The 25154-nt window shown below is 27.9% G+C and overlaps 1 protein-coding gene across 9 annotated transcripts in view; it reads right to left on the reverse strand.

Moving 5' to 3' along the window:
- The window catches only part of LOC127291506 (whirlin), a 189293-nt gene that overhangs the window by 65882 nt on the left and 98257 nt on the right, over window positions 1–25154 (reverse strand). For 7 of the 9 annotated variants that reach the window (XM_051320692.1, XM_051320689.1, XM_051320687.1 and 4 more), the window contains 3 exons: window positions 14526–14680; window positions 5596–5677; window positions 5249–5356 (listed from right to left, as the gene is read on the reverse strand). In XM_051320692.1, the coding sequence (XP_051176649.1) occupies window positions 5249–5356; window positions 5596–5677; window positions 14526–14680 (345 nt within the window). The remainder of the gene's footprint in view (window positions 1–5248; window positions 5357–5595; window positions 5678–14525; window positions 14681–25154) is intronic. The other 2 variants (XM_051320695.1, XM_051320694.1) reach the window with 1 other exon arrangement.

Consider the following 25154-nt stretch of genomic DNA (forward strand, 5'->3'; position numbering starts at 1 on the left):
TCAAGAACAAAGCCTATAGCAAAGAGATGGATGAGAGAAAAACGGGCCACGTCAGAGGTAAATAAATGATATAGAGGAATCAAAGATATTGGATAGAAGGATAGATAAGCACCATGAATCGGCGGTATATCATCGATTTACATCTAGAATTTTCTCATCAAAAGACCATTTTAGTTCTATAACGTCATCAATGGAACCATGAGATTTTTTTTTTCTTCTATTTTTATATTTGCCATTTCAGACAACTATATTTTTTTATGAATATATTTTTCAAAAGAAATATTCATATAAAAATGAATAAATATCTTTGGAAAAAATACGCAGTTAATAAAAATGTCTATCTCATAGGAAAGTATAACATAAAAATGAGTAAACTTTCTTTTTTTTTTCTTTATTTTTCCTTCAAAAAATAAATAAATCATATCAAAATTTCAAGTGGTTCAAATACATATTAAATTATAATCGAATTTTTATTTAACAAAATTTTATAAAATTTCATTGAATTTCTATATTAAACAGAAATTATATTTATTTATATAGGAATTCATAATTCCTATTTAACTGAATTTTTATTAAATGAATTTTTGATTGACAGAATTTCTAGTTCACCGAATCTTAATTTGTCATTTAAATTAAAAAAAAATTCAATCCTTTATCAAAAATGAAATTAAAATTTTTTTTTCAAGAGCAGTCTTTATTTAATTAAGGAGTGAAACAGAAATTTTCCCTTCATATTTTTCTTTTTATCGAAAAACACACTTATAAAAAATTTATCTCAGAGTTAAATAAAGAAATAAATATTTAATTTTTATTTCTTTAAAATAAATAGTTATTTAGCTCTGAAACAAATATTTATTTATTTAATTCATATTAGGTTCGAATAAAAAATTTCTCTATTTAAAAAAAATTAATTAAAAAAAAATTTATAAATTAACTTCCACTATGATAATATTAAATTTAAGGATTATTATTTTATAATTAAATAAAATTTGTAAAAAATTACGTATCAAAACTTAATTAAAATTATAATTTTCTCCAAAAGAATGTTTCAAAATTTATAAGCAAAAAAATTATCATAATTCACGTTCCAGTTGAAAATGAGGAATAAATTTTAAATTTTATATAAAATATATATATATATAAAGGTCAAAGTTTATTTTCATAAACTTATTTTATGCATCTGAAATTGTCTCCATTCAGAGATACATTTTATTTTCTATATGAAAATCATGTAAAATTAAATTTTATTTTTTCCTCAATAGAAAATTTAAAGATTTCGCACAGGTCTACTGAATTTTATGAAAAATTGACTCAAAAAATAGCGACGTATAAAACGTTTTCTGAACTCTGCGGATGATTTCATAACTTTTACGCCTTTTGACCCTCAAAGCCAATTATAGTTTCTTCATTATTCTTTCCAAATTGAAACGTAAAATATAATATAATAAATCTAAACCCGTTTGTAAATTATTTTTATATAGATATATTCAGTACCATGATAAGGTACCTTAATTCCCTTTGTGGTAATACGTAGACGCGCTACCTCCATTTTTAATTAAAAAAAAAAAAAGTTGTGAAAAATTTTTCAGGCAATGATATATATATTATAAATTCTACAATTTTTTTCAAACTCTAAATTCTACGCCTCTTTTACTAATAATAATAACAACAATAGTAATAATTATATAGCTATAAAATTCACTATGTTCTCGACTATGTTCTAATTCTGGATTGTCACATTTGTAAACTATTTTCATCATGTAAAAAAATTCAAAAATTTATTTGAAGTTTATAAATAAATATTTAAATTTAAATATTAAAATAAAATAATGTATATTAAAAATTTTTCAACAAAAAGCAAATATTAAAATGTAATTTTTATATATTTTATGCGATTTTTTAATTAAAATTTTCAGCAATCTGACGGTCAATGAAAATGGTTCAGAGTTTTTATTTTAATCACTTTAAAGTCAAATCTTTTGTGAATATAATTTATTTGTAAAAAAAAGAATAAAATTATTTAAATTTTCAATTAAAAACATGAAAATGAAAATTTAAATAACTTTTATCTTTTTTTTTATAAATAAATTATGTCCAGAAAAAATCAGACTTTTGACTAATTAATTAAAATTATAATAAAAACCCTTACAAGTAAATTACAAAATAAATATTAAAAGAATATAATTTCCTATTTTTTAAAGGTCAATATATGAAGGGTAGAATGACAAAAGGGGTCAAGCGCCAATTTTTCGAAAATGAGGTTTTTGCATAAAAAAATCAAGAAAATTCATTTACACATTTCTGTAGAAGGATTTCCTTTTTTATTGCGTATTTAAATCAGTTTTTAATAAAAATTAAATTAATAAAATAGCCTCAAATTTACTTTATTGCAACCTGATTGAAAAACAAAAGAAAGTGGTGAGTCAATAATATTATCAAAATAAAAAAAAATATTATTTTTTTAGGTTTTATTTTAATATTTTATTTTAATTTTATTTTAATAATATTTTAATTAATAAAATTAATAATAATAATAATATATTTTCAATTTTAAACAATTTTAAAATCATTTTGTTATTAATTTTTAAATATTTTTATGATTATACTAAGTGAACAATTGAATTTAAAGATGAAAGTATTGCTCAATTCCAAAGCAAGCAATTAATTCGTAATTTTCTTGAAAACAAACAATTTTTTAAAGGAATTTTTTTTCTATTCATTTCGTCGATTCCATAGAAAGAAATTAATTTTCCAGTTTTTCTTTAAACTGTATATTTTTTTTATAATTAATGCTTAAAGAAAATGTGCGCAGTTGATATAACCTCAAGGCACCACAGTTTTTTTTAATTTTATCGTTAATATGTACCCAGATAACCAAGCGTACTAATCGTTATTTACGAGTACGGCGTACTAGTATTATACTAGTTTTATACAAGTACAAAATAATTATATATGTCGTACCAGTACGGTACTAGTACAATAAAAGTATGTCGTACTGTTAGAATTGTAAAATATGATTACTCGATAAAAGTATAGTACTAGTACAATATCAGTACGTCGTACTTCTGAAATAAGAAGCACAACATACTTGTACGATACAAGTATAATACTGGTACGTCGTACTGGGAATCTTTGCTGGTAATGCCAACCCAACCTCACTTTCTTGACAATTGTCAAATATGAACGCGTCACTGAAAACGGTGCATTAAATGTTGGTGAAAAAAGTCGTTTATGATGCAGCAAAAGAGTTTTAACGTTTGTAACTTGTGCTTCTGTACTCATCTTGAATATCCGAGATTAAATTTATATTAAATTATCGATCTTTATAAGATTTATATTCTTTTACTTTGACATGGTGCCATGGTGTTATTTCATTGAAAAACATCAAAATCTTTTACATTTATAATGAGAAAAATTCATAAATTCGGTCTTGATCATATTGATATATTTTTAAATTCAATTGTGTGTTATTTCGTTATAATTTTTCTTATACATATAACATATTTATAGGTTAGGATGTGATAATATGTTTTTCAAAGCAAATTTCAAAGCAATTTATAACATCAAGTTTAAAATTCTTTTGAAATAATGTTTAAATGTAAAGAAATAATCAATTAATATTTGATAAAGTTAAGTAATTAAAATAATATAAAATACCAGATATTTTAAGATAAGTGAGAATACAAGTTACATATATGATGTAAATAAAAAAAATGATTCAATAAAAATGAATTATTATTATTTCAGTTCTCCCACAGATTTTCTTTTGAATAATAAATGAAAATAATGAAAATACTATTGTGGGAAGAGAAAGGGGAGGGTATATAATATTTTATATTGTACATCATACTAGTATTGTACCAGTACAATAACAGTACGTTATACTAAGTCACAAAAGTTTTCAGTACGTCGTACTCGTATAGTACTCGTATTCTACCGATATTGCATACCGGTACGCCGTACTAGTACAGTACCTGGTACCGTGCGAAGGTACATGGCTGGTACAGTACTAGTACGTCTAGTACGTCGTACTAGTATTATACTACTACCGTACTAGTACGTGTGTTATCTGGGTAGGTTTATTTCAACAAATTGTTGTTTATTTATTAAAACATACTAATATATCGAAACGGTTTTCTCAGTTTTTTTTTAAATGACCTGCAAAATTTTTAAAAATGTTTTTTTTACTTCCTGTAAAAACAGTGAATTGTCGCTTGACCCTTTTTGTCATTCTACCCTTCATATTATTTTTTAACAATAAAAATATTTTCAAAGAAGTAAAAAATTAATTTTATAAACTAAAAACATATTTTTTTCTCAATGATTTGTTTTTTTTCTTATTAAACTTATTTTTTTAACATCAAATAAATTTTGATAAAGTGTAAATAATAAAATTTTATAAAAAACTAATTATTATAATAATGTTCGAAAGAAGTAATTTATATATGTATTGTATATAAAAAAATAGTTACAAGTGACAGACCTTCATTAAAAACTAATAGATTGTATAAAAAATCCTTTGTTATATATATATATTCAACTGCCATTGCTCTAAGTATATTTTACTGACGCGAAGCTATAATAATAATATTTATGGCCTAATGATATTTTTTTCGTCAATCATGAAATAACACTTCCTAGTTTCTAACTGATAACTGTTCTATACTTTTTTTTTCTCGAAAGAACAAGTTCTTTATATTATAATGATATTCATCTTTAAATACAAAAGATTCTTTTCATTTAAAAAAAAACTTCTTTCAAATAATTTCAAATGTTTCAATTCTTTATTATAATAAATTCCTTTCTTAAAAAAACTTTAGACTGAAGAGGACATTATTTTAAAAATATTTTCATTGTTTTTTTGAATAACAGTATTGATAAAAAAAAACATTATAAAAATGTAAATTTAATTAATTAATCAATTAAATTTTTTTTTAAAAGGTAGAATCGAAAAAATATTTTTATTTGATTCAAATAATTATTAATTAAATTTAAATTAAATAAATTATTTATTTTCAAATAAATATTTACTTGAATTAAATAAATTTTATTTGAACCAATTTTATTTTTGTATTTGAAATAAATACAGTATTTAATTGACGCAATTAATAGTTATTTAATAAAAATGAATATTTATTTAATAATAGTCAAAAAATGTAATTAACTTGTTCTTTCGAGAAGAGCTTGAAAAAGAAAACATGATTAAAAAAGTGAAAATAAGGCAAAAATAAGATATAAATAGACTTACCAAATTATCGGCATGCAAACGATGATGATAATCCCGCGAATTTCCACGAGAACTTCCAGGGGAACTGTGTCGACGTCCTCGATCATTATCAATCTCATCGTCATAATCCTGAAAATAAGAAAAATTATACTCTTGGACGAAAAAGTAGAAATTTTCTCCCACGCAATCTCTCTCTCACACACACACACACACACACACCGAATGTATCGACGTTTGTTTTTTTATTTCATATGCTCAATGTTTATGTAAAGAATAATATATATCAGGTAATTTTTTTTTTTATCAAAAAATAAATAATAAAGGTTAAAATCACGATTTCAGAGTCGCGGTTACGCGGTTCTTTGTACCTGATTGTCACACTCGTCATCGTTGGAGAGGGCGAGGTCAGAAGTGGCGACCTGGTACTGATGACCCTTTCTGTAGCCCACTCTGCAATGCCCAAAGTCCCATGAATTTTTTTTTTTTTTTAGAATTTTAATCCAATAAATAAATATATATTTAGCTAATCTCAATATAATGTACTTTCGATACTCAAGAGTCTTACACCAATAGAAAAAATATTTTTTAGTCAATTAAATGTATTTTAGGAATTAGATAATAATTGTTAATCATATATAATTAATTAGTTTCTATACAATTTACTTATAAAAATAATTATTGTGATTTTTATTTTTTTCTTTTAGTAAAAAAATATTATTTTAATTTTTGTGATTTATTTATAATTTTTTCTGCAGTTTATTTTTATTCTAGAAAATTATTATCACACCAACTGATAAAACAAAAATGTAACATTTTTTTTTTTTATACACTTTTCTAGAAATACACTATATAAACTCAAGTATAAAAATGTATTTTTACCGTATATTTTTATTGATTCGTTAACAATTTATTTTTAAATCTATTTCATTTTAAATTAGTTCATAAAATCAACCATCCATCATCAAAGAGATGAAAAAATATAAAATAAAAAAAGGTGCATTTTTAATTTATGATTAAATTTATCTGCAATTAAAATATGCAAATTTTTGTCATATTTATTTGAATTCAAAATTCAAATATTGCTCTCTAAATTTGAAATAGTAAAAATTTTAACTAATTTGAATTAGTGACCAAATTTTTGCTTTTGAATTAGTTAAGACATTATACTAATTCGATTGTAAAATTTATTTTGTTTACTATTAATTATTATTAAAATTTAACTAATTCAAAAGCAAAAAGTGAGTCAATAATTCTAATTAGTTAAAATTTTTACTATTTCAAATTTAGAGAGGGTTTTACAATTTAAAAATATATATATATATATATGTTAATTTCTTAATGTTGATTAACTTTTTTTTTTTTTAAATAGAAATAAAATAAAATTAAAGAGAAAGTCAAGTAGCTTTGTCATACACCAGGGGAAGTAAATCATAATTCCTTTCATGCTCAATGATTACCATCTGTCGTTACCATAAAACTGGATTAGATCCAGGAAACATAAACGACATTGCTTTGGACCCGAGCTTTATAGCACACACAGTCTCATCTCTATTCTATATATCGAGATTCTCTTTATGTTTTTCCCAATTTCTTCTTCCGTTTCTCCAACCTCATATCGTGCCACTTGAATACATTGACATTTCCTGAACGCGATGAATCGATTTACATCTGGTGATAATTTACTTTGGCCCAATTTCGCGAGGAACGTATATTCTTTTTTTTTGTAAAAATAATGTCCTTGCATACTCGCAAAACCATTCTTTTCATTTAACTTCAGTAATTTACATTTTTCTGTAGGCACAGTTAATTCTATTTGTCCTCCTGTCGATATTCAATTCTGATTCTACCAAATTGATTAAATGCATAAAAAAAAATATTTTACTTGTTAAGACAAGTTGAGATAATGCAACAATATCATGGTTCCCATGACTGTTTGGCAACTAATGAAATTAATTGTGAGTTAATTTAAAATTTATTTTAAACTAATTAAGTTTTAAGGAGGTTCCATCCCTTCACTGAACTAGTCAAAGCAATAACCATTTTTGTCTGATTTGACTTGCTCGGTATTTTGAAACGTCTGGCAACACTGCAACTCACGTTATGTACGTTGTCAACAACTGTTGTTTTGTATTGTCGCGCATAACCTCAAAACTTTGACAAGCGCACGCGCACGGTGGAAACCGTGAAGACGCGAAATGCCGTATTGCCAGATGTTTCAAGTTATCTTTTCTGTATCACAAAAAGTGGAAAAAAAATTTATAAATGAACTATTTTGAACTCTCACAGGAACCTATTGTCCTTTTTTAAATACAATACCGGTTCATTGCATATCTGTCTTTAACTACACTGAGAAAAATGTTTAGTATCATCTACCAAAGTTTGGTTCTCTCTACCAAATTTTTTATTTGATATATGTGCAACTAATCCGTTTGGTTCGGGCTACTAAATTTTTTCGTTGAATCATTTTGTTCGGTCTACCAAATTTTTTGTTTTGCACAACTAACTTATTGTTTTTAAGCAAACAAAAAATTTAGTTAAATGAAAATTTTTTTTTTGTTTTCTCAACCAACTTATTTTTTTGTTTCACCCTTTTCTCTTTATATAACCTACCTATGCCTACTTAAATTAATTTCTATCGCGGAAAAAACCTAACACTGCTGGGGCTCGAACCCTCAGACTACGCAACGCTAGTCGAGAACGCTGACCACTACTCTACGAATCCTACTAACAATTTGAGATTAAATCATTTTCACAATGTATAAAAGCTGGAAAAAAACTTTCGTTCTTGTAACAAGTTTTATTTATTTATTTTCACTACACAAACTTTTTTTTAAAAAAATGTCTGAAAAACATAAAAACTTCAACACTGAAACTTCACGACGCGAACGACATATGGTTAATGTTGACATCCCGTGAATGGGAAGCGACGCCATATTTACGAGAAGAGCGCGTGCGCAATACAGCATGTCAGCTATTTAGTACTGGGAACCAAACTATTTAGTTCGTAAACATGAAAGCTTCAAATATATTTTTTGGTAGAGCCAACTAAACTTCCCGATTTATTGCCACTTCCTATTCTGTTGTGACAACCATATTTTAGTAACGCCAACTAAAAAAGCTCAACTAAATTATTTTCTTATTATTACGAAATTATTTTTCTCAGTGTATACAAACTTTGATCAACATCTGTTTGTTTAATATTTCATAGTATGAAAATATATGTGACAAAGTAATGAATTCCTATAAGAATCAATGTTAAACAGTGAAAAAATAAATCGATCAGAACTTTTTTCTCCGGAACCTACAGGTCTCAAAAATTTAACTACAGAATTTTAGAAGCTTTATTTAGTAGTGTATCAAGTTTTACCAACAACTGCTTGTTTATTCGATAATAGGTGGTACCTCCTTAAACTAATTCCCCCAGTTTTTTTTTTAATTTAGAGCTTTGCTACACCGAGAGCCAATAAGGAGCATTAAATTTGATGCTCAGGCGTATTGATGCCATGGTTGCGATAGGGACAGGTTAGAAAAGTTAGGTTAGAAAAGGCGCCCGAGGCGAAATTTAAGCCCTAATTTACAAGGAGTAAAGTAGAGTTAAACAGACCCTCTTTAGCTTCCTCAACTAGTCGCAAATTTCCCTTTCTTCCACGTTTGGATTTAAAGTAGGGTCTAAAAATTGATTAAAATATTGAAAATTTTGAAATTGCTCTAATTCTATTAATTTTTTGAAAACGCTTCAAAATATGTTAATTCCAGTTTTTAAAGGGTAATTAAAGAAATATTGTGTGAAGAAAAAATTCATTTTGCTTTAATCAAAATAAGTAAAAGAGTTTTTTTTTTGCATTTTTTTGTACTTTAATCGAACTAGACCCTCTTTAGCTTCCTCAACCAGTCGCAAATTTACCTTTCTTCCACGTTTGGATTCAAAGGAGGGCCTACGGGAGTCTACAAGATCGTAAAGAGGGCCTATTTAGGTTCTAAGGGAAGCTAAAGAGGATTCAAATTTCGCCTCGGGACCTTTATGCATTTATAGATTAAGAAAATCGTAGAATCAAAATCATTTTTTTTTTGTTTTCAATGTATTTTTCTGAGAAACAAACTTTTAAACAAAATTTAGTATAAAAAATTTGTGTGAAGAAAAAAAATTCAAAATCACTTTTCTCAAAAATTTCTCGATTAAATATTTTAATATTCTCCGATTTTCTTAATCTAAAAGCATAATACTTTCAAAATCCACAGGAAAATCTAAAGTATTTTGACTTTTAGTTTAATTTTTTTCAAGCTCATCGTGTATAGTTTTAAATCAGGATTTAAAGATTTTTAATGTCTTGATTTTAAAAACGTTAATTGTGCGGTCAACAAAAAAAAAAAACATATAATAATATGCGCCTGCTAGAATAAAATTTTTCTCAGTAAAATGTAAAATATTTAGCACACTATATTTCATCCATATAAATCACAGGGAATAATTTAAGAGATTATATTAAGAACCGCAAGAGAAAATGTGTAATTAATTGTACAACAAGGCATAATTCCTTGAAAATTTCTTAATGTTACCATATACGCATATATGTGTACAGAATCCCCATCACAAGGCTTCTTCTTGCGCCTCTAGCTTATTTTCTATGGCTAGGAAAAGGAAGATAAGAAGATATGAAATACGACTTGCTAGCACGCTGTTTCGTGCCCTTAAAAATGGCAATAAAATATCCCAAGAAACGTGCAACCGATTGGTATCCCTTTTTAGAATCTTTTCACTTTCATCTTTCTCTTTTCACGAGATGAGAGAGGCAAAAGGAAAGAAAAATTAAAACCAAAAAAAAAAAAAAAAACAAGAGGATGATTCTGACTCTTGACTCTCTCGTTTATGGTGCAGTGCACGTTTATCTATTGAGAATGGTGCATACACAAGTTCGCCATCGCATCTGTTTACTTGCCCCCGGAGCACCTACATATCAATTTATCTCCATGCACCCGTGCGAGATCCGAGATGCAGCGTCAGGGGTCCGCTATAAAGGAAAGGAACAGGAAATGAAATATCGATGTCCTGCCGACTTCTACATAGAAAAGCCATTAAGTCAAGCAAACTCACGTTCAAGGAATATAACACTCCGAAACAAGTTTCACTTCAATTCACTGTACCAATGTCAGGAATATAAAAATTTATAGTCGTATTATTCTTGACAGTATAACATCAATTATTGTTAACTTTATATTTGACTATATATATAGCATTTCGAATAACTGTATAAATTCTTAATTAATGGCAATTTCTATTAAATCAACATGATGATAAATTTATCGCTTATTTATTATGTTTTAATTGAAAGACTACATTTATTATAGTAGCTTCAATTTTAATGATAGGTTTATAGATCGGCACGGGAATTTTAAATGATGATAAATTTAAAAGCTTGAATTTAATGTTTCAATCAAAGCGCTGAATTCAAATCTGTTGGTAGTTTTTATGGTAGATTTAATAAGGGGAGACCGATGCTAAATGGATTTATTTATCCAATTTGTATCTCTTTGTTGTTTTACTTTGTCATTACTGCAATTTGTTAAAATTTTATTAAACAAAGAACTTGCTGTAATATCTCATTCCTTTCATGTTTAACCCATTAATGCCCATGCGTACAGACAAGTATATATCGCAAAATTAACTATTGAGATTCTAGATGCAGAAATTGAAATGTGGGCCAGACGCGGTACCTACCAGATTTCCCCATCTCTTATGTGACCCTTCCCACACTGAAAAACAAAATTATTTGATTCAAATAATCGGTTACATTACTATTATCAAATAAATATTTACTTGAACCAAATAATTTTTATTTGAATTAAATAATTTCTATTTGGGCAAATAATTTCTGTATTTAACCCGAGGTCGTTGATTACTAATCTAATATCAGTTTTTCAAAATTCAAAATGACGGACGACAACATTAAAATTGGTTGAATTCACTTGAAACTACTCTAGGGTTTTTGGGGACATTTTGAATTTTGAAAAACTGATGCCAGATTCGTAATTAGCGACCCTGAAAACCCCAACAGCACTGAAACTTTCCTAAAGATTTCCTAAAGATTTATTTGAAATGTTCGGAATATTTAATTGCAATGTTTAGTGAAAATTGTGTAAAGATTTAAATGTCCGCACTAAATAAATGTTCAGGAAAGTTTCGCGCTAAACATTTATTTAAGTGGGACATTTAAATCTTTACACAATTTTCACTAAACATTGCAATTAAATATTCCGAACATTTCAAATAAATCTTTAGGAAATCTTTAGGAAAGTTTCTTTGCTGTGGGCGAAAGTTTCATAAAAATTCATTAAAATTTTTTTTCAAACACTTTTGACCCAAACAGTGGAAATCTCGTCGACAGCTAAGGGCTTAAAACAAATACCATTTGATTGACTCAAATAAATATTTATTTGATAATAGTCAAGTGATCGATTATTATTTGAATTAAAATAATGATAAATAATTGAATTTAAAAAAAGAGGTCATATTCCAAACTAATTAAAATTAATTTTTCTAATTACATTACAGTTTTGTTATCGAGAAATTTTGCTCTTAACAACTTTTAAAGGAGAAAATTAATGTCAATATTGATAGATAATTTCCTTTGTACCTATAAAATTACGATTAAACCCATCAAGAACATATAAAAAGCTTTAAATAATTTTGAAATTTATTTTAATTTTTAACTTATCAATTTTTATTTTTAACAAAAAAAAGGAATTTTTATATTTTTAACAGATCTTATTTTAAAAAGATAGTTTTAGAAAGTAATAACTTTTTTGATTGTTTAAAAAAATGAATTTTTTTTTATAAACGTAAACTGTGTACTTTGTTTTAGGGCGCTTTACCTTGAAGCTATTTGCAACCCTTCGGTAAGCGAAACTTTGTTGCGTCGTGTTAGCAGTTAGTAAATTTACGGCAATCAAATGTCCACTAAAACTTTTATAGCTGGGTTATATAATACAAAAAGCCCAGTGTTGTTTACCACATTCACTTTGTCCCTTCAAACCACCACCTATCCGCAAAAGTCGATAAGTTTTCAACAGCCATTTCAACTTTATTGCCTTAACAACAGCTTCTTCCAACAACATTCGCAAACATAGTAAAATAGAAAATGGGTTTATTTTCCGGTTTGCTAAATTAATTTTTGGAAAATTCAACCATATTATACTTTGTTAGGTTTTACTGAATTTTAGTAACTTTTACTTTGCAGTGAAAGGAAAGTTTCTTTTTAAGAGTGTCGAACGGTCTCTGAAATTCTTTGGCATTTAATTATCGCTTTATAAAAACGGCACTGAATGTGAAAATGATAAACATTGATTTTAAAATACTTTTTTCTCGAAATGCGGACCCTTTTTACAAAATCGGCCAAAACACCATAAGGATCCTTATCTTATAAATTTCTTAAATCAGAAAGATTGTGCAAATCTATACAAAAACGCGATTGTAAAACAAAAAGTAGGAAAGTAATATAATGACAGCTTTATTACATCCTGCCGCCGTCAGATGGCAGAAGCATGCAGGGAGCACAATGTCGCAGCTGTCATTACATTACTTTCCTACTTTTCGTTTTACAATCGTATTTTTTGTATAGATTTGCACAATCTTTCGGGTTTAGAAAATTTATAAAATAAGAATCCTTATGGTGTTTTGGCCGATTTTGTAAAAAGTGTCCGCGTTTCGAGAAAAAAGTATTTTAAAATCAATGTTTATCATTTTCACATTCAGTGCCGTTTTTATACACGGAAAAAAATGAATGGATATCATAACCATAAAAATATTGTTATTCATAATATTGTTGGAAGAATTAAAAAAAAGGGTTGTGGGAACCATATAATATTTGTAAATTTGATATGGATGTACCAACCATATGTTTGGTTGTGTTTTCAATACCGCTATGGATTTTACTAGTTTGGATCTCCTATCCATTTTTAAATGGTTACGCTCGTTGATCTAAATAGATGTACGCGTTTGCGCGGTAATCAGACTTGGTCAGCTGGTCACATATTGCGTCATTCTATTTCGCGTCCTAAAAGTGTGTTTGAAAGAAAAAAAGCAATTTTGGCATAAATTAAATTATTTAAAATTGGCTCTAAGTGGTTCGGGTTAGATATAAACAACATGGAAGCTGAGTGCTTTCAATTTTTTAAAAAAGATGGATTCGAGGAATACATACCGCATTTTAAAGGTAAGCAATAATATCAGTAAATTATAGGTTATGTTTCCACGTGCTCAAATCTTTGTTGGATTTTTAATTGCCGAATTTTAAACTGCCGAATTTGATTGTGTTCTTGTAAATGATTTGCATTCTCCTTTCCCAGTCACAATTTGCAAATGGAGAAATGGTTCCATGTTTGCAACTTTACGCCATAAATTATAATTATAATATTATTATAAGTATATCGCGATATTATTTTAAGTTGTTCGCGCGAATTATTATATATAATATTATATTTTATTGTAATAAACATTTACATTTACGTTTTATTGGAAAAAATAAATATGTTAATATGATACGCAATGTTTTAAATTAATTAAAAATAACCTTATTAATAATATAATTCAGAAAATAAAATAAATATTAAGTATAACCATATAAAATAGATACGTTAACTATATTAATATAGTACACACAGGTCAATGGTTGCAGCAACAATTAAAAATGGTTGTGACATCCATAATGAGATTTGTGCTACTTCCATATTATATGGTTCACACAGCTATAAACCTTTGTTATTGCATCAATTTACAGCTAACTATTTTATATGGATGTAGCATCCATAGATATGGATGGGACGTATTTTTCAATATAATATGGTTGGGGCAACCAGACGTATGGATGTGACATTCATTGCTTTTTTTCAGTGTAGGGCGATAATTAAATGCCAAAGAATTTCAGAGACCGTTCGACACTCTTAAGAAGAATCTGAACTGCCTTAAAAATATTGCATCTTTAGACTTCCTTTTTGTCCTAAAACAAGACATTCGTTTGACTGTTTCTTACACAAATCCACAATTATTTTCAGTTAATTTTGACTAACTTCCAGTAATCTTTGACCCACTTTTAGTAATTTTGACTGACATTTAGGCAAAAAATTTCATTCTAAAAATTTGGTGTAAGGACTCTCGAGTAATAAAAAGTAATTTCACAGAAATATGATTTCTTTCTCAGAAAATAGTTTTTTGAATTAAAGAATAGAAAAAAGATTTTTAAAAAATTACTAAAATCTTGCAAAACTAATGAAATAAATAAATAAAAAAAAGAATCATTTCGACCTGGTCCTGGGCATATCGGACCCGAGACCGCTGTCCTCGCTGGGTGACCTATATTCCTGTGTTTCCCTTGATGGTTGTGGTCCCTTGATTCCTCTGGGATCAGCCTCGACGTCTGCCAGTCGTCCTGCTCGGCAATAACCACCGGATGCACCCCTCTGCGGGAAATTATCAAGATCCGGTCAGGCCGAAGGTCACCCTTTTTATACAAATACCAATAATTGAGCTTGCCCGAGCTTTGTTCATTATTCTCTGAACAACTATACCTATATATGTACATTATTTTTGTTTTCTTGCCTCAATTTAATACAATATTCTATAAAAAAAAATACATATTTTGATATATCTGTGTTTTTAAAAATTAATATAATTTTCTTATACCTCATATATGCGAAATTGACTTTTTCATGCAACACTAATAACTAAAAGAACATCGGTTTACGACGATTCCTTAAGAAGTAGGCCAGCCGTGACAAAACGCAGCACGTGACAAGGTAACGCGGTCAGCTTATATGAGAGTTCAGATATGATCAAGAACGACCGAGTGTGCATCATCAAACATACAATACTACTATTGTTTTCTTTTATTGACTGAAAGGGTTTTGTGATTTCCCATTGGAAAATTCAATTCTTTACAATTGTTATATTTGATAAAATTGCAAAAATTATCTTTAAAAAAACTTATGGTTAAATAAAAAAAATTTCTCTTAAAAGACCTAGTAAAAATAGGGCTCATGAATATCCCATAAAAATCATTAGCTAGAATTTTTTTCATTTGTACGAATTTTATTTGATATAGAATTGTATTTGCATTACTGTCTTTATAAACGAAATTTTTTACTATTGATTGATTATTGTTTCGTTTAATAAATTCCCGAATATAATAAAGAAATAGTTTTGTTTAAAAAATTATGATTTAAAAAAAAAATGAAATTCAATCAAAAACACAAGGCGTTAATAAAAGTTATAATTTGAAAATTAATTCTATAAATATTATATGTGCCATTCCAGGAGTTTATTTTTATCAATTTTCGTAGTAACCTCAACAATTTAAATAAAAATTTGGTAATGTGATATTTTTTTCGATTTATGTAAAAAAAAAACATTTTTTTGGGTAAACCTATTGTTTATTTAAAATATACAAAAATAAACATTGAAAAAAATTCACTTCTGAATGATGACTTGACAAAATGAAACGGCTCAAAATTTTAGAAATTGCTTTTCGTTTTGAGTTCTTTCATTTCAAACAGCTGTTATGACTGCGCGCAATATATCTTATTTTCCAGTCAATGCTACCAACATAATTTTTAAAAAAAGGTTATGTTTATAATATTTAATTCACGCAACATATTGGTATCATTGACTGGAAAATAAGAAACTGGAAAAACAATTTCTAAAATTTTGAGCCGTTTCATTTTGTCAAATCGTTCAAAAGTGAATTTTGTTCAATATTTATATTTTTTAAATAAACAATGGCTTTACTCCAGAAATAGTTTTTATTGAACCTAATATAAAAATAAATATCATACAAATAAGTTTTGTTTAAATTGGTGAGGTTACTCCGAACAGTGATAAAAAAAAACATGTCACATAAATGTAGATATAAATAAAAAAATAAATTAATTTGAATTGATATTTTCATCTTAATTTCATTGGATTTTAATAAATTCAATAATCTCCAAAATTAATCGAAAAGATTTTATCATACTCTCATATATATATATATGTTTTTATTACTTTCTATAAAAAATCTTAAACTGTTCTTTGTCGAGAACGTAATTTAAGTTATAAGAATCAAATTATGTCTTCTTTGAGACTTTAGGCAGAACATGACAACAACTAAATTAAACTTTTTCGTTCAAGAGGAATTCCAAATCCTAATTGAAAAAGTTTTACTGCAATTATTTTTGCAATGAAAATAGGAACTTTATAATAGAGGTTATCATATTTTTTTCAAATAAACTCGAAGAAACTTGATATTACCAATCAAGAGGAAAATATAATATTGCATTATTAAATAATAATTTATATTTTATAACACTAAAAATATCTTATTCAAATTAAAAGTAAGCTAATAGAGAAAACTATCAAAGAAATCAAACAAGATACTAATATTAAATTGCATTCATAAAAAAAAAATAAAACATTTTATAAATGTCATTCTAAATAAAAATGCAATAATGATCTTATCCTTTATTGGTTCATTACTTTTGAGAAATTCAATGATTATTTGATTTTATCTCAAAATAATATAGCTTCTCATTATGAAGCAAATATTCAAATCGAAATTAATCCAAAGCTAAATAATTATTTGTTTTAAATATAAATTTTCATTAATACACATAAAATTTATTTATCTCTGAGACAAATATATTTTTTCACCTGCAGAATCTATATGAATTATTATTATATTGAATTTTTAAAAAATAAAAATTCTTTGTTTAAATTTTATTAAACAATTAATTACCAAACGTCTCTAAATAATGAATAGAAATTATAATCTTATTTTATTAAATTTTAGTTCAAGAATAAGAATATAAATTTCTTTTTATTTGATAAAATTAATGAAACAAATGGTAGACATTAAAATAATTTTAAACAATAAATATTCTTTATCTTTTATACTTTCTAAATTTGAATCAATGAAAATTCGTCAAATTTTTAATTATCAAAGATATGAAAAATTTTTGTAAATAATTTTTTTTTCGTTTTTATAAAAAAAAAAAGTTGTTTTTATGTGTCGAATGCGCACTCGATCGTTGTCACATGAAATATAACCAAAATAGAACAAAAAAAATTATTCAGCAAAGCTCAGGCGAACTCGTAACACGATTATTATATGTCGGTGGTGTTATAATAGTGAAAAAAAAAAAAAAAAAAAACAGTCGCATTCACATTATATAGTATAAATGTCGATTGAAGTATATTAAGTATAGAATTGTAATATATATGTATATGTATATATCAACGCCTTGTGTTTTTTCTCGTTCCTCTTTAGCTTTCGTGCTTGGTGTAATAATACTGCGCAAGAATAAATATATATATATACACCGTGATAATATAAGGCCAAATGAATTCTGAAAAAGCCTGAGAAATAAGCGAGCGTAACAAGCTTATAAAGGAAATTATAAAAATTTCTATATGTTTGGAGGTAGATGGTGCAAGGGGTTTTTGCAATTTGGAATTCACATGCAATTTTGTGTCATTGAACTTAATATAAAAGCTTAAATGAACTAAGGACATAATTACTTTTCATAATATGTAGAAAGAAACACATTTAAAAGCAAAACAAGTTTCTTAATGTACATAACACAAGAAACAAAACGGTAATTTTACTAAAACAATTTTAACAAAAGAAACATTTTTTTAGTGTGCGATATTTAATTGTTTTTCTTTTTATTTTCAAGTTGCAAATTTTTAAAAATAAAATATTTTTCATTAAATATTAAATTAAATCAATTTTTTTTTATTTAAAGAAATTTTTGAAAATATTCACTTGAAATTCGCAATTTTTTCTGGTTTAAGGAAAAATCTTTACACATTAAAAAATTTCCAATGCAAAACAATTAAATTTTGATAAAAATAAAAATAATTTTAAAATTGATTTAAAAAAATTATTGAATATGAATTTCTTCTTAAATATTAAAAATCTAAAAAAAAGAATAATCTCCGAGTATTGTACATATTTAAACAATGACCTTCTCGATAAAAATTCCTGACAAATTGTAGGTTGAACTTTATTGAATTCTGGACTATTGCATGTAGTTCATAATTACCAATGCAACCTACTTATTTTGTTTACTGCACTATAGTTATACTGAAAAATGTCAATCCCTCTTTATAGAAACGAACCAAAATGAATATGTAAAAAATTTCTTTTTACCCTAAAAAAAAAAAAAAATTAAACATTACACGTACATTTACGAATCATATTTTTCGAGTTAAAATAATTTATAAAATTAAAAAAAAAAAAGAAAAATAAAACTTTTCTTTTGAGCATAAATACCTAATAAATTATATATAGGTTGAAATTTCATAGAAATTCAAGATTACAATGACTACATAATTTCTAATTACCAATGCAAAATACTTTTATAAAAAATGTAAATAAATAAATAAAATTTGCATACTTGTTTGCTCACGAATCAAAATGTAGACTCAACTTGTCGGTCGCAGAGACTTTATAAATGAGTTTACAATCTTACTCAAGCTTATAAAGTACCAACATAGTCATTTACTTAACATATAAATCGTATATTAAGAATGTATCTTCATATTAAAGAAAGGCTTTTAAAAACTTTTTTTTTTGCGATCGCAAGCACAAATAAAATCAAATTCATTTTGTTTTATACTTTTTCTTGGTAATCTCTCGTTTTTTTTTTTTTTATTTCTTGTTCATTACCTCATAGACCGCTATTTTTATTGGACACCTACCGGTTACGTGATTGAAGGAATCTGTCTCAATTGTAAAACAGTTGTAAAACAGCGTGTGAGTGTGTCTTTATGACTTGCCGTTACTACTTAAACAATGCAAAAATAGATCGTTGCGACAATATATTAAAGAAATTTTACATCCTTCAATGAAACGTTTTTAAATAAAAGACATTTCGAATCTTTTTCCTAAATAAAATACTTGTTATCTGATTATTAAATTAAAAAAATAATTAATTATAAAAATAAATAAATTTTTAAATAATTAATTTTTTATTAATTAATAAAACAAAATTCATCGAGGAAATAATAATTAATCAAAAATAAAGGCAAAAGTAATTTTTGTTCATAATTTAAATCATCTTTTGTATATATATACAAAGTGTAAATAACGTTGGCATTAAATTTATGAGTTTGCATTGAATTTGTCAGTAAATTTTCTCCTTCATTATATGAATATAATATCATAAATTTACCAAGTTTGACAGTTACATGAACATTTTAAAAGTGCGCCACTAAAATGAGTCTTATTAAAAAAAAAAAAAAAAACAAAATCTTACATTCATAATTCTAAAATTTTTATGGGTTTTGAATGTGGCCAATTGAAAAATATTGAGCATAAAATTTTTATAGTCAGATACTTCATAAATTTTTTCATTCAATTGAAAAGAAATCATATATTTACACATATTATACCAACATTAAAGGTCCTGCCCTTTGGGTTCTAAATTATAAAAGAAATGCACATACATTACTTTCTTTTATATTATCATTTATTTCACTTCCTTTAAACGATGAACAAAAAAATTGAGAAAGTATTCTTTACTGAATAAAGGGAAGCAAATAAAATACTCAGAAAAAAAAAATTTTATTCTGTGTTTCATTAAAATATTTTATACGATTTTTGGGAAGAATTAATAATATGGTTAATAATGCGAATTTTAAAAGAGAAAATAATATAATTCATAAAAAAAAATGTATGACTATATAGCGGTTTAAAAATAGAAATTATTTATAAAGATTTTTAAAAATATTTTCAAATATTTTTAAAATTTAGATATACATATATTAATGAAAAATATTTAATTTTTGAATATTTATATGAATATTTTATAGGATATATATATATATATATATATATATATATATATATATATATTAATCAAAATTTAACTATCCGAATAAATCTTTTCCCACATGTACTATAAAAAAAAGTATATTTTAATAATTCCTACTCTTAAATAAAATGACATAAAGACTAGAAATATTGTAAATCTATTTTTAAAAATATTTAAAATATTTAAATATTTATTTATATTTATATATTTAAAAATATTTGTCCTTTACAAAATAATTTCTCTTTTAAATTCATGTGAATTCCAAATCGTAAGAAATGCGAAAAAAATGCAGTAATCACATATAGTTAATAATAATTTCATAATTTTCAAATATGTATAAACTTTTAAAAATCAATTGTTTTTCTAAAAATTAAATTGTTTTGTTAAAAAATTTTATTTTCTAAACGTTATAATATGTAACTTCAAATTTTCAGAGTAGATCAAATTTTATAAAGTAAAATTAATATTGAACTGAATATATAAAATAATTTTATTTATTTAAATATTTTTTTGTGTTACTATTGTTTAACAAAATTTATCTATTTAATTGAATTTTAACAAAATTTCTGAGGAAATCATTTATTACAGAAACAAAAAACTGGATTAAAGCTTAAAATTATAGCGTAAAATTATTATAGAAAACTAGAGTTCAATCAGAAATTGTAAATAAAAATTGTAATTTGTTAATTTTTAAATTCATACTAAATTTTTTATATACAAATTAAATTTATTTTTTAAATGAGGATTTAAGGATTCTATTGAAAGAAAATTTTGTTAAATGAAAATATTTTAAGCTATAATTACGATTAAATAAAAAATGCCGTTAAATAAAATTTCTACATGTTAGCAATTTTCATATTAACGATATTATAAATTTATTTTGAAATAGTGCGTGTGTGCAGTATGGACGCAGAGGGCGTTGTGTGGAGCGTTGGCTCGTTTTGGTTGTACGTAAGTTTGAGTTAGTTGAAAAATGGCATGAGATGCGTTATTGTCACGTTGTCAAGGGGACGTATGTCCGTTTTGTTCGAGTCAATGTATATTCCTTAAATTAATATAAACAATTACTTTTTCACTTTTATTTAATGTGTCATCATTAAGAAAAACCATTAACAGTTCAGAAGTGGGATAAACCGGTGATTTGTGTGTTTGTGCGTGCACATTTTGTAAAAGATGGCCGACGCGAACGAGTTTGAAGATTTTGCTCAAAGAGAGATACGAGCGCAGCAAGCCGCCGCTGCCGCAGCTAATCGTCTCATTCAAAACCCAAATCAGGATGGTGATCCTGGAAATCGCAATCCTAACCAACAGCCTCATGCCCCTCCCCCTCCCTTGGACATGCAGCAGTTTATGGCAACCATGATGGCCATTGTGCAGCAGAATCAAGCCACCATGCTGACGCTTCAACAGCACATGCAACAGCAACAACCTCAGAGGTTCCACGTTATGCCCGACTTGCATCGTAGCGTGGAAAATTTCAATGGTACTGAAGGGCCTGAAAAAGCAAAATTGTGGATCGAGAAGTTTGATTCCTTCATACACTTGCATGGTTGGACTCATGCAATGGCGTTTGAGACGGCGCGCATTCATCTCGTAGGTTCGGCACGAGAGTGGTACGAGGCACGAGTCGCGACAATTGTTGATTGGTTAAGTTTGCAAACTGCCTTCCGTGGAACTTTTGTGTACGAAAGAACAAAGGTAGATCTGCTTTTGGAACTTACACAGTGCGTGCAAGCTTCAAATGAAACAGCGACAGCATATTTTCACCGAAAGTTTAAACTTTGTAGAGCTTTGGAATTAAATGATAGCGAAACTAGAAAACAGATCTGTAAAGGATTTCGTCTGCGCAACCTTAGTGATTATATAAAGGCAAAATCATTTTTTGACCTTGATCATATGTATCGTTCGATCGAAGAGTACGAGAAAGATGATAAGGAGAGAAGAGAATTGTTTGGCATTCGTGATCGGCGGAACCCTGGAGGTGCAGTATTATCGAAAGAGCGCCAGAATTCTGATTTCAACGATAGGCGACAGATGGCGACACCTTCAACATCGACCGGAACATCGAATTCAGTGTCTGAGTCAACGGAGGAGCGAAAAGTAAACAACGGAGATGTATTGAAATGCTTCAATTGCGGTAAAAGCGGTCATTTTAGTAGGAATTGTAATGAGCCGCCAAAACAGGTAAAGTGTTTTAATTGTAAACGTGTGGGTCATAAGGCCAATAAATGTGATCGTTTTATAAAAAAAGAAAATGTAAGCGAAAATGTTCAGTTGGTAAATTCTAATTGTTCGGATAATTCTGTCGAAAAATTTATTAAATCTGTCAATTTAAATGATAAACCGTTTATTGCGTTTGTGGATGCCGGGAGTTCCGTGTCAACAATTAAACTCAGTGCCGCTATTAATTCGGGATTTTTCATCGAGGCCGGGAAATTGGAGTTGAGAGGATTTGGTGCGTGCGGAAGTTTTGTCGAATCTCCGGGAGTGATCACGGGAGTTTTAAAAGTCGATCAAGTAAAGCCGCGCAATGTTGTTTTCAGAGTCGTTCCCGATAATGTTCAGAATTTTGAGGTTATGATCGGGCGAAATTTCACGGAGTTGACAGATCTCGCGTATGTTCGAATCGGAGATAAGTTTGAGTTTCGCGATATCGATAATTTTCCATTTAAAGATTTGCAAATGACAAATGAATTTCCGTTTAAAGCCGAAGTTGCTCGAACTACTGTAGTCGAGCAGAACTGTATTAATTTCGTTGATGTTGTTTACCGAGATCGTGAAGCGACTATTCCGTATGTCAATTTCGATTCTAAACCCAAAATATTAAATAAAGGGGATTTAATTGGGGAAGCAATATTATCGGTCGAAGAATTAGATGAAGTGAAACCTCGCGTTTTACCAATTACGGCAAAAGATATTGTGACAGACGACGATGTCACTCCCGAGCAGTTACAGGAATTAATTGATTTACTTAATGAATATCGGTGCTGTATAGCGTTAAATCTTTTTGAATTGGGTAAGACCAATAAAATCACGATGGATATTCAATTAAAACCTGGATCTGTTCCGTTTTGTTCGAAGCCGTATAAAATGAATCCGACTGATAGGAATGATTTGGACGATATAGTGACAGAATACAAAAAAGCGAAGATTGTTACAGAAACAGACGCAGAATATGCCAGTCCCGCCTTTCTTGTTCGTAATAAACACGGTATTCCGAGAATGGTGACTGATTATCGCGGGTTAAACACTGATACGATTAAAATTAGTTACCCTTTACCAAACTTTGATGACGCATTACGTTTTCTTTCGGGAGCAACACGATTCACGATTCTCGATTTAACTAAGGGTTTTCTCCAAATTCCTTTGACTGACGACGCGAAAGCAAAAACTGCTTTTATAACCGAAAAGCAGACTGGTCAATTTGAAAGAGTAAATTTTGGATTAACCAATGCTCCCTTTTACTTTGCCAAATTGATGCACAAAGTTCTAGGCAAAGTACAGGGGAAAGTGGTTTTTAATTTTTTTGACGATACATGCATACCATCTACGTCATGGGAGGATATGATTAAAAAATTGAGAACTGTCCTTGAGTTGTTGAAGGACGCTAAATTGACCCTCAACATTTCTAAATGTCGTTTTTCGATGAAAACTGTTGAATTTTTGGGATTTAAGATCGGTATCGATGGATTACAACCGAGTGACGCGAAAACACAAGCGATTAAAAATTTTGAACGACCTCGAAACGTTCATGAAGTTCGTAGTTTTCTTGGTTTGGCGAGTTTCTTTCGACGGTTCGTTCCCGGTTTCGCCAAGATTTCAGCACCGCTAACTCATTTAACAAAAACTAAAAATTGCGAAAAATTTTCGTGGGGAATTGAACAAGAAGATAGTTTTCGAGAAATTAAATTTAAACTTACGAGTTATCCGGTTCTAATGATTTACAACCCTGATGCTGAAGTTACGGAACTTCACACAGATGCGTCCTCGCGTGGAATAGGAGGAATGCTTTTGCAAGGTGATAAGAAAAATTTGCGACTAGTTTATGCTGTTAGTAGAAGGACATCCGAGGTCGAAAGCTCATACCATTCAAGTAAGCTTGAGTTGATGGCAATTGTTTGGGTTGTTACGCGATTACGAGACTTTTTAATATCACTTAAATTTACCATTGTCACGGATTGTCAGGCTCTTGTTAACATTAACGCGTTAAAAACAAAACATCCTCAGATCGTTAGATGGCTGGGGATAATTGCGGAATTTAATTTTACAATTAAACATAGAGCTGGCGAACAAATGGCACATGTTGATGCCCTGTCACGTAGACCAGTAGGTGAGCCTGATGATTTGATTGATGATGTTTATATTTTCAATGTTGAAACGCGCGAAGATGAGCTGCTTTTATTTCAACGATCTGATTCTGAGATTTTGCGTAAGGTAAATATTTTCAAAAAAGATCCGAAAGATCGTGATAAGTCTGAGAAAAACGAAATTAAAGATTACAAATTATCTGACGGGATGTTGTACAAACTGATTAATGTAAACGACACACAGCGCGAACTTTATGTAGTTCCTCAATCCATGCGTAAAACAGTAGTTATTCGAAATCACGATCTGAAAGATCATGGCGGCGTCGAAAGGACTTTAGCTAGAATACGCAAATTTTTTTATTTCCCGAAAATGAAGAAATATGTTCAAGTTCACGTTAAGTCTTGTCTCGAGTGTATTTTGTCCAAAGGAAAACCGGGGAAACAGGAAGGCGAGTTACACCCAATACCTCCTGGTAAACGCCCCTTTGAAGTTGTTCACATAGATCATTTAGGTCCTTTCGTCGAAACGCCACGTAAAAACAAATATATTCTTGGCATAAATGATAACCTTACTAAATTCTCGGTAATCGAAGCAGTAAAGAATACGAGTACTAAGATTGTAATTTCACGACTAGAAAGATTTGTAAATACCTACGGAGCGCCATGTAAAATTGTAAGCGACAGAGGAACATGTTTCACTTCGAAAGCGTTCGAAAAATTTGTTCAAGATCACGGCATTAAACATGTACTTAACTCTAGCAGACATCCGCAGGCGA

This window comes from Leptopilina boulardi, unplaced genomic scaffold, assembly GCF_019393585.1.
Source record: "Leptopilina boulardi isolate dan_hultmark-lab unplaced genomic scaffold, ZJU_Lbou_2.1 LbouV2_137, whole genome shotgun sequence".
Classification (NCBI taxonomy): Eukaryota; Metazoa; Arthropoda; class Insecta; order Hymenoptera; family Figitidae; genus Leptopilina; species Leptopilina boulardi.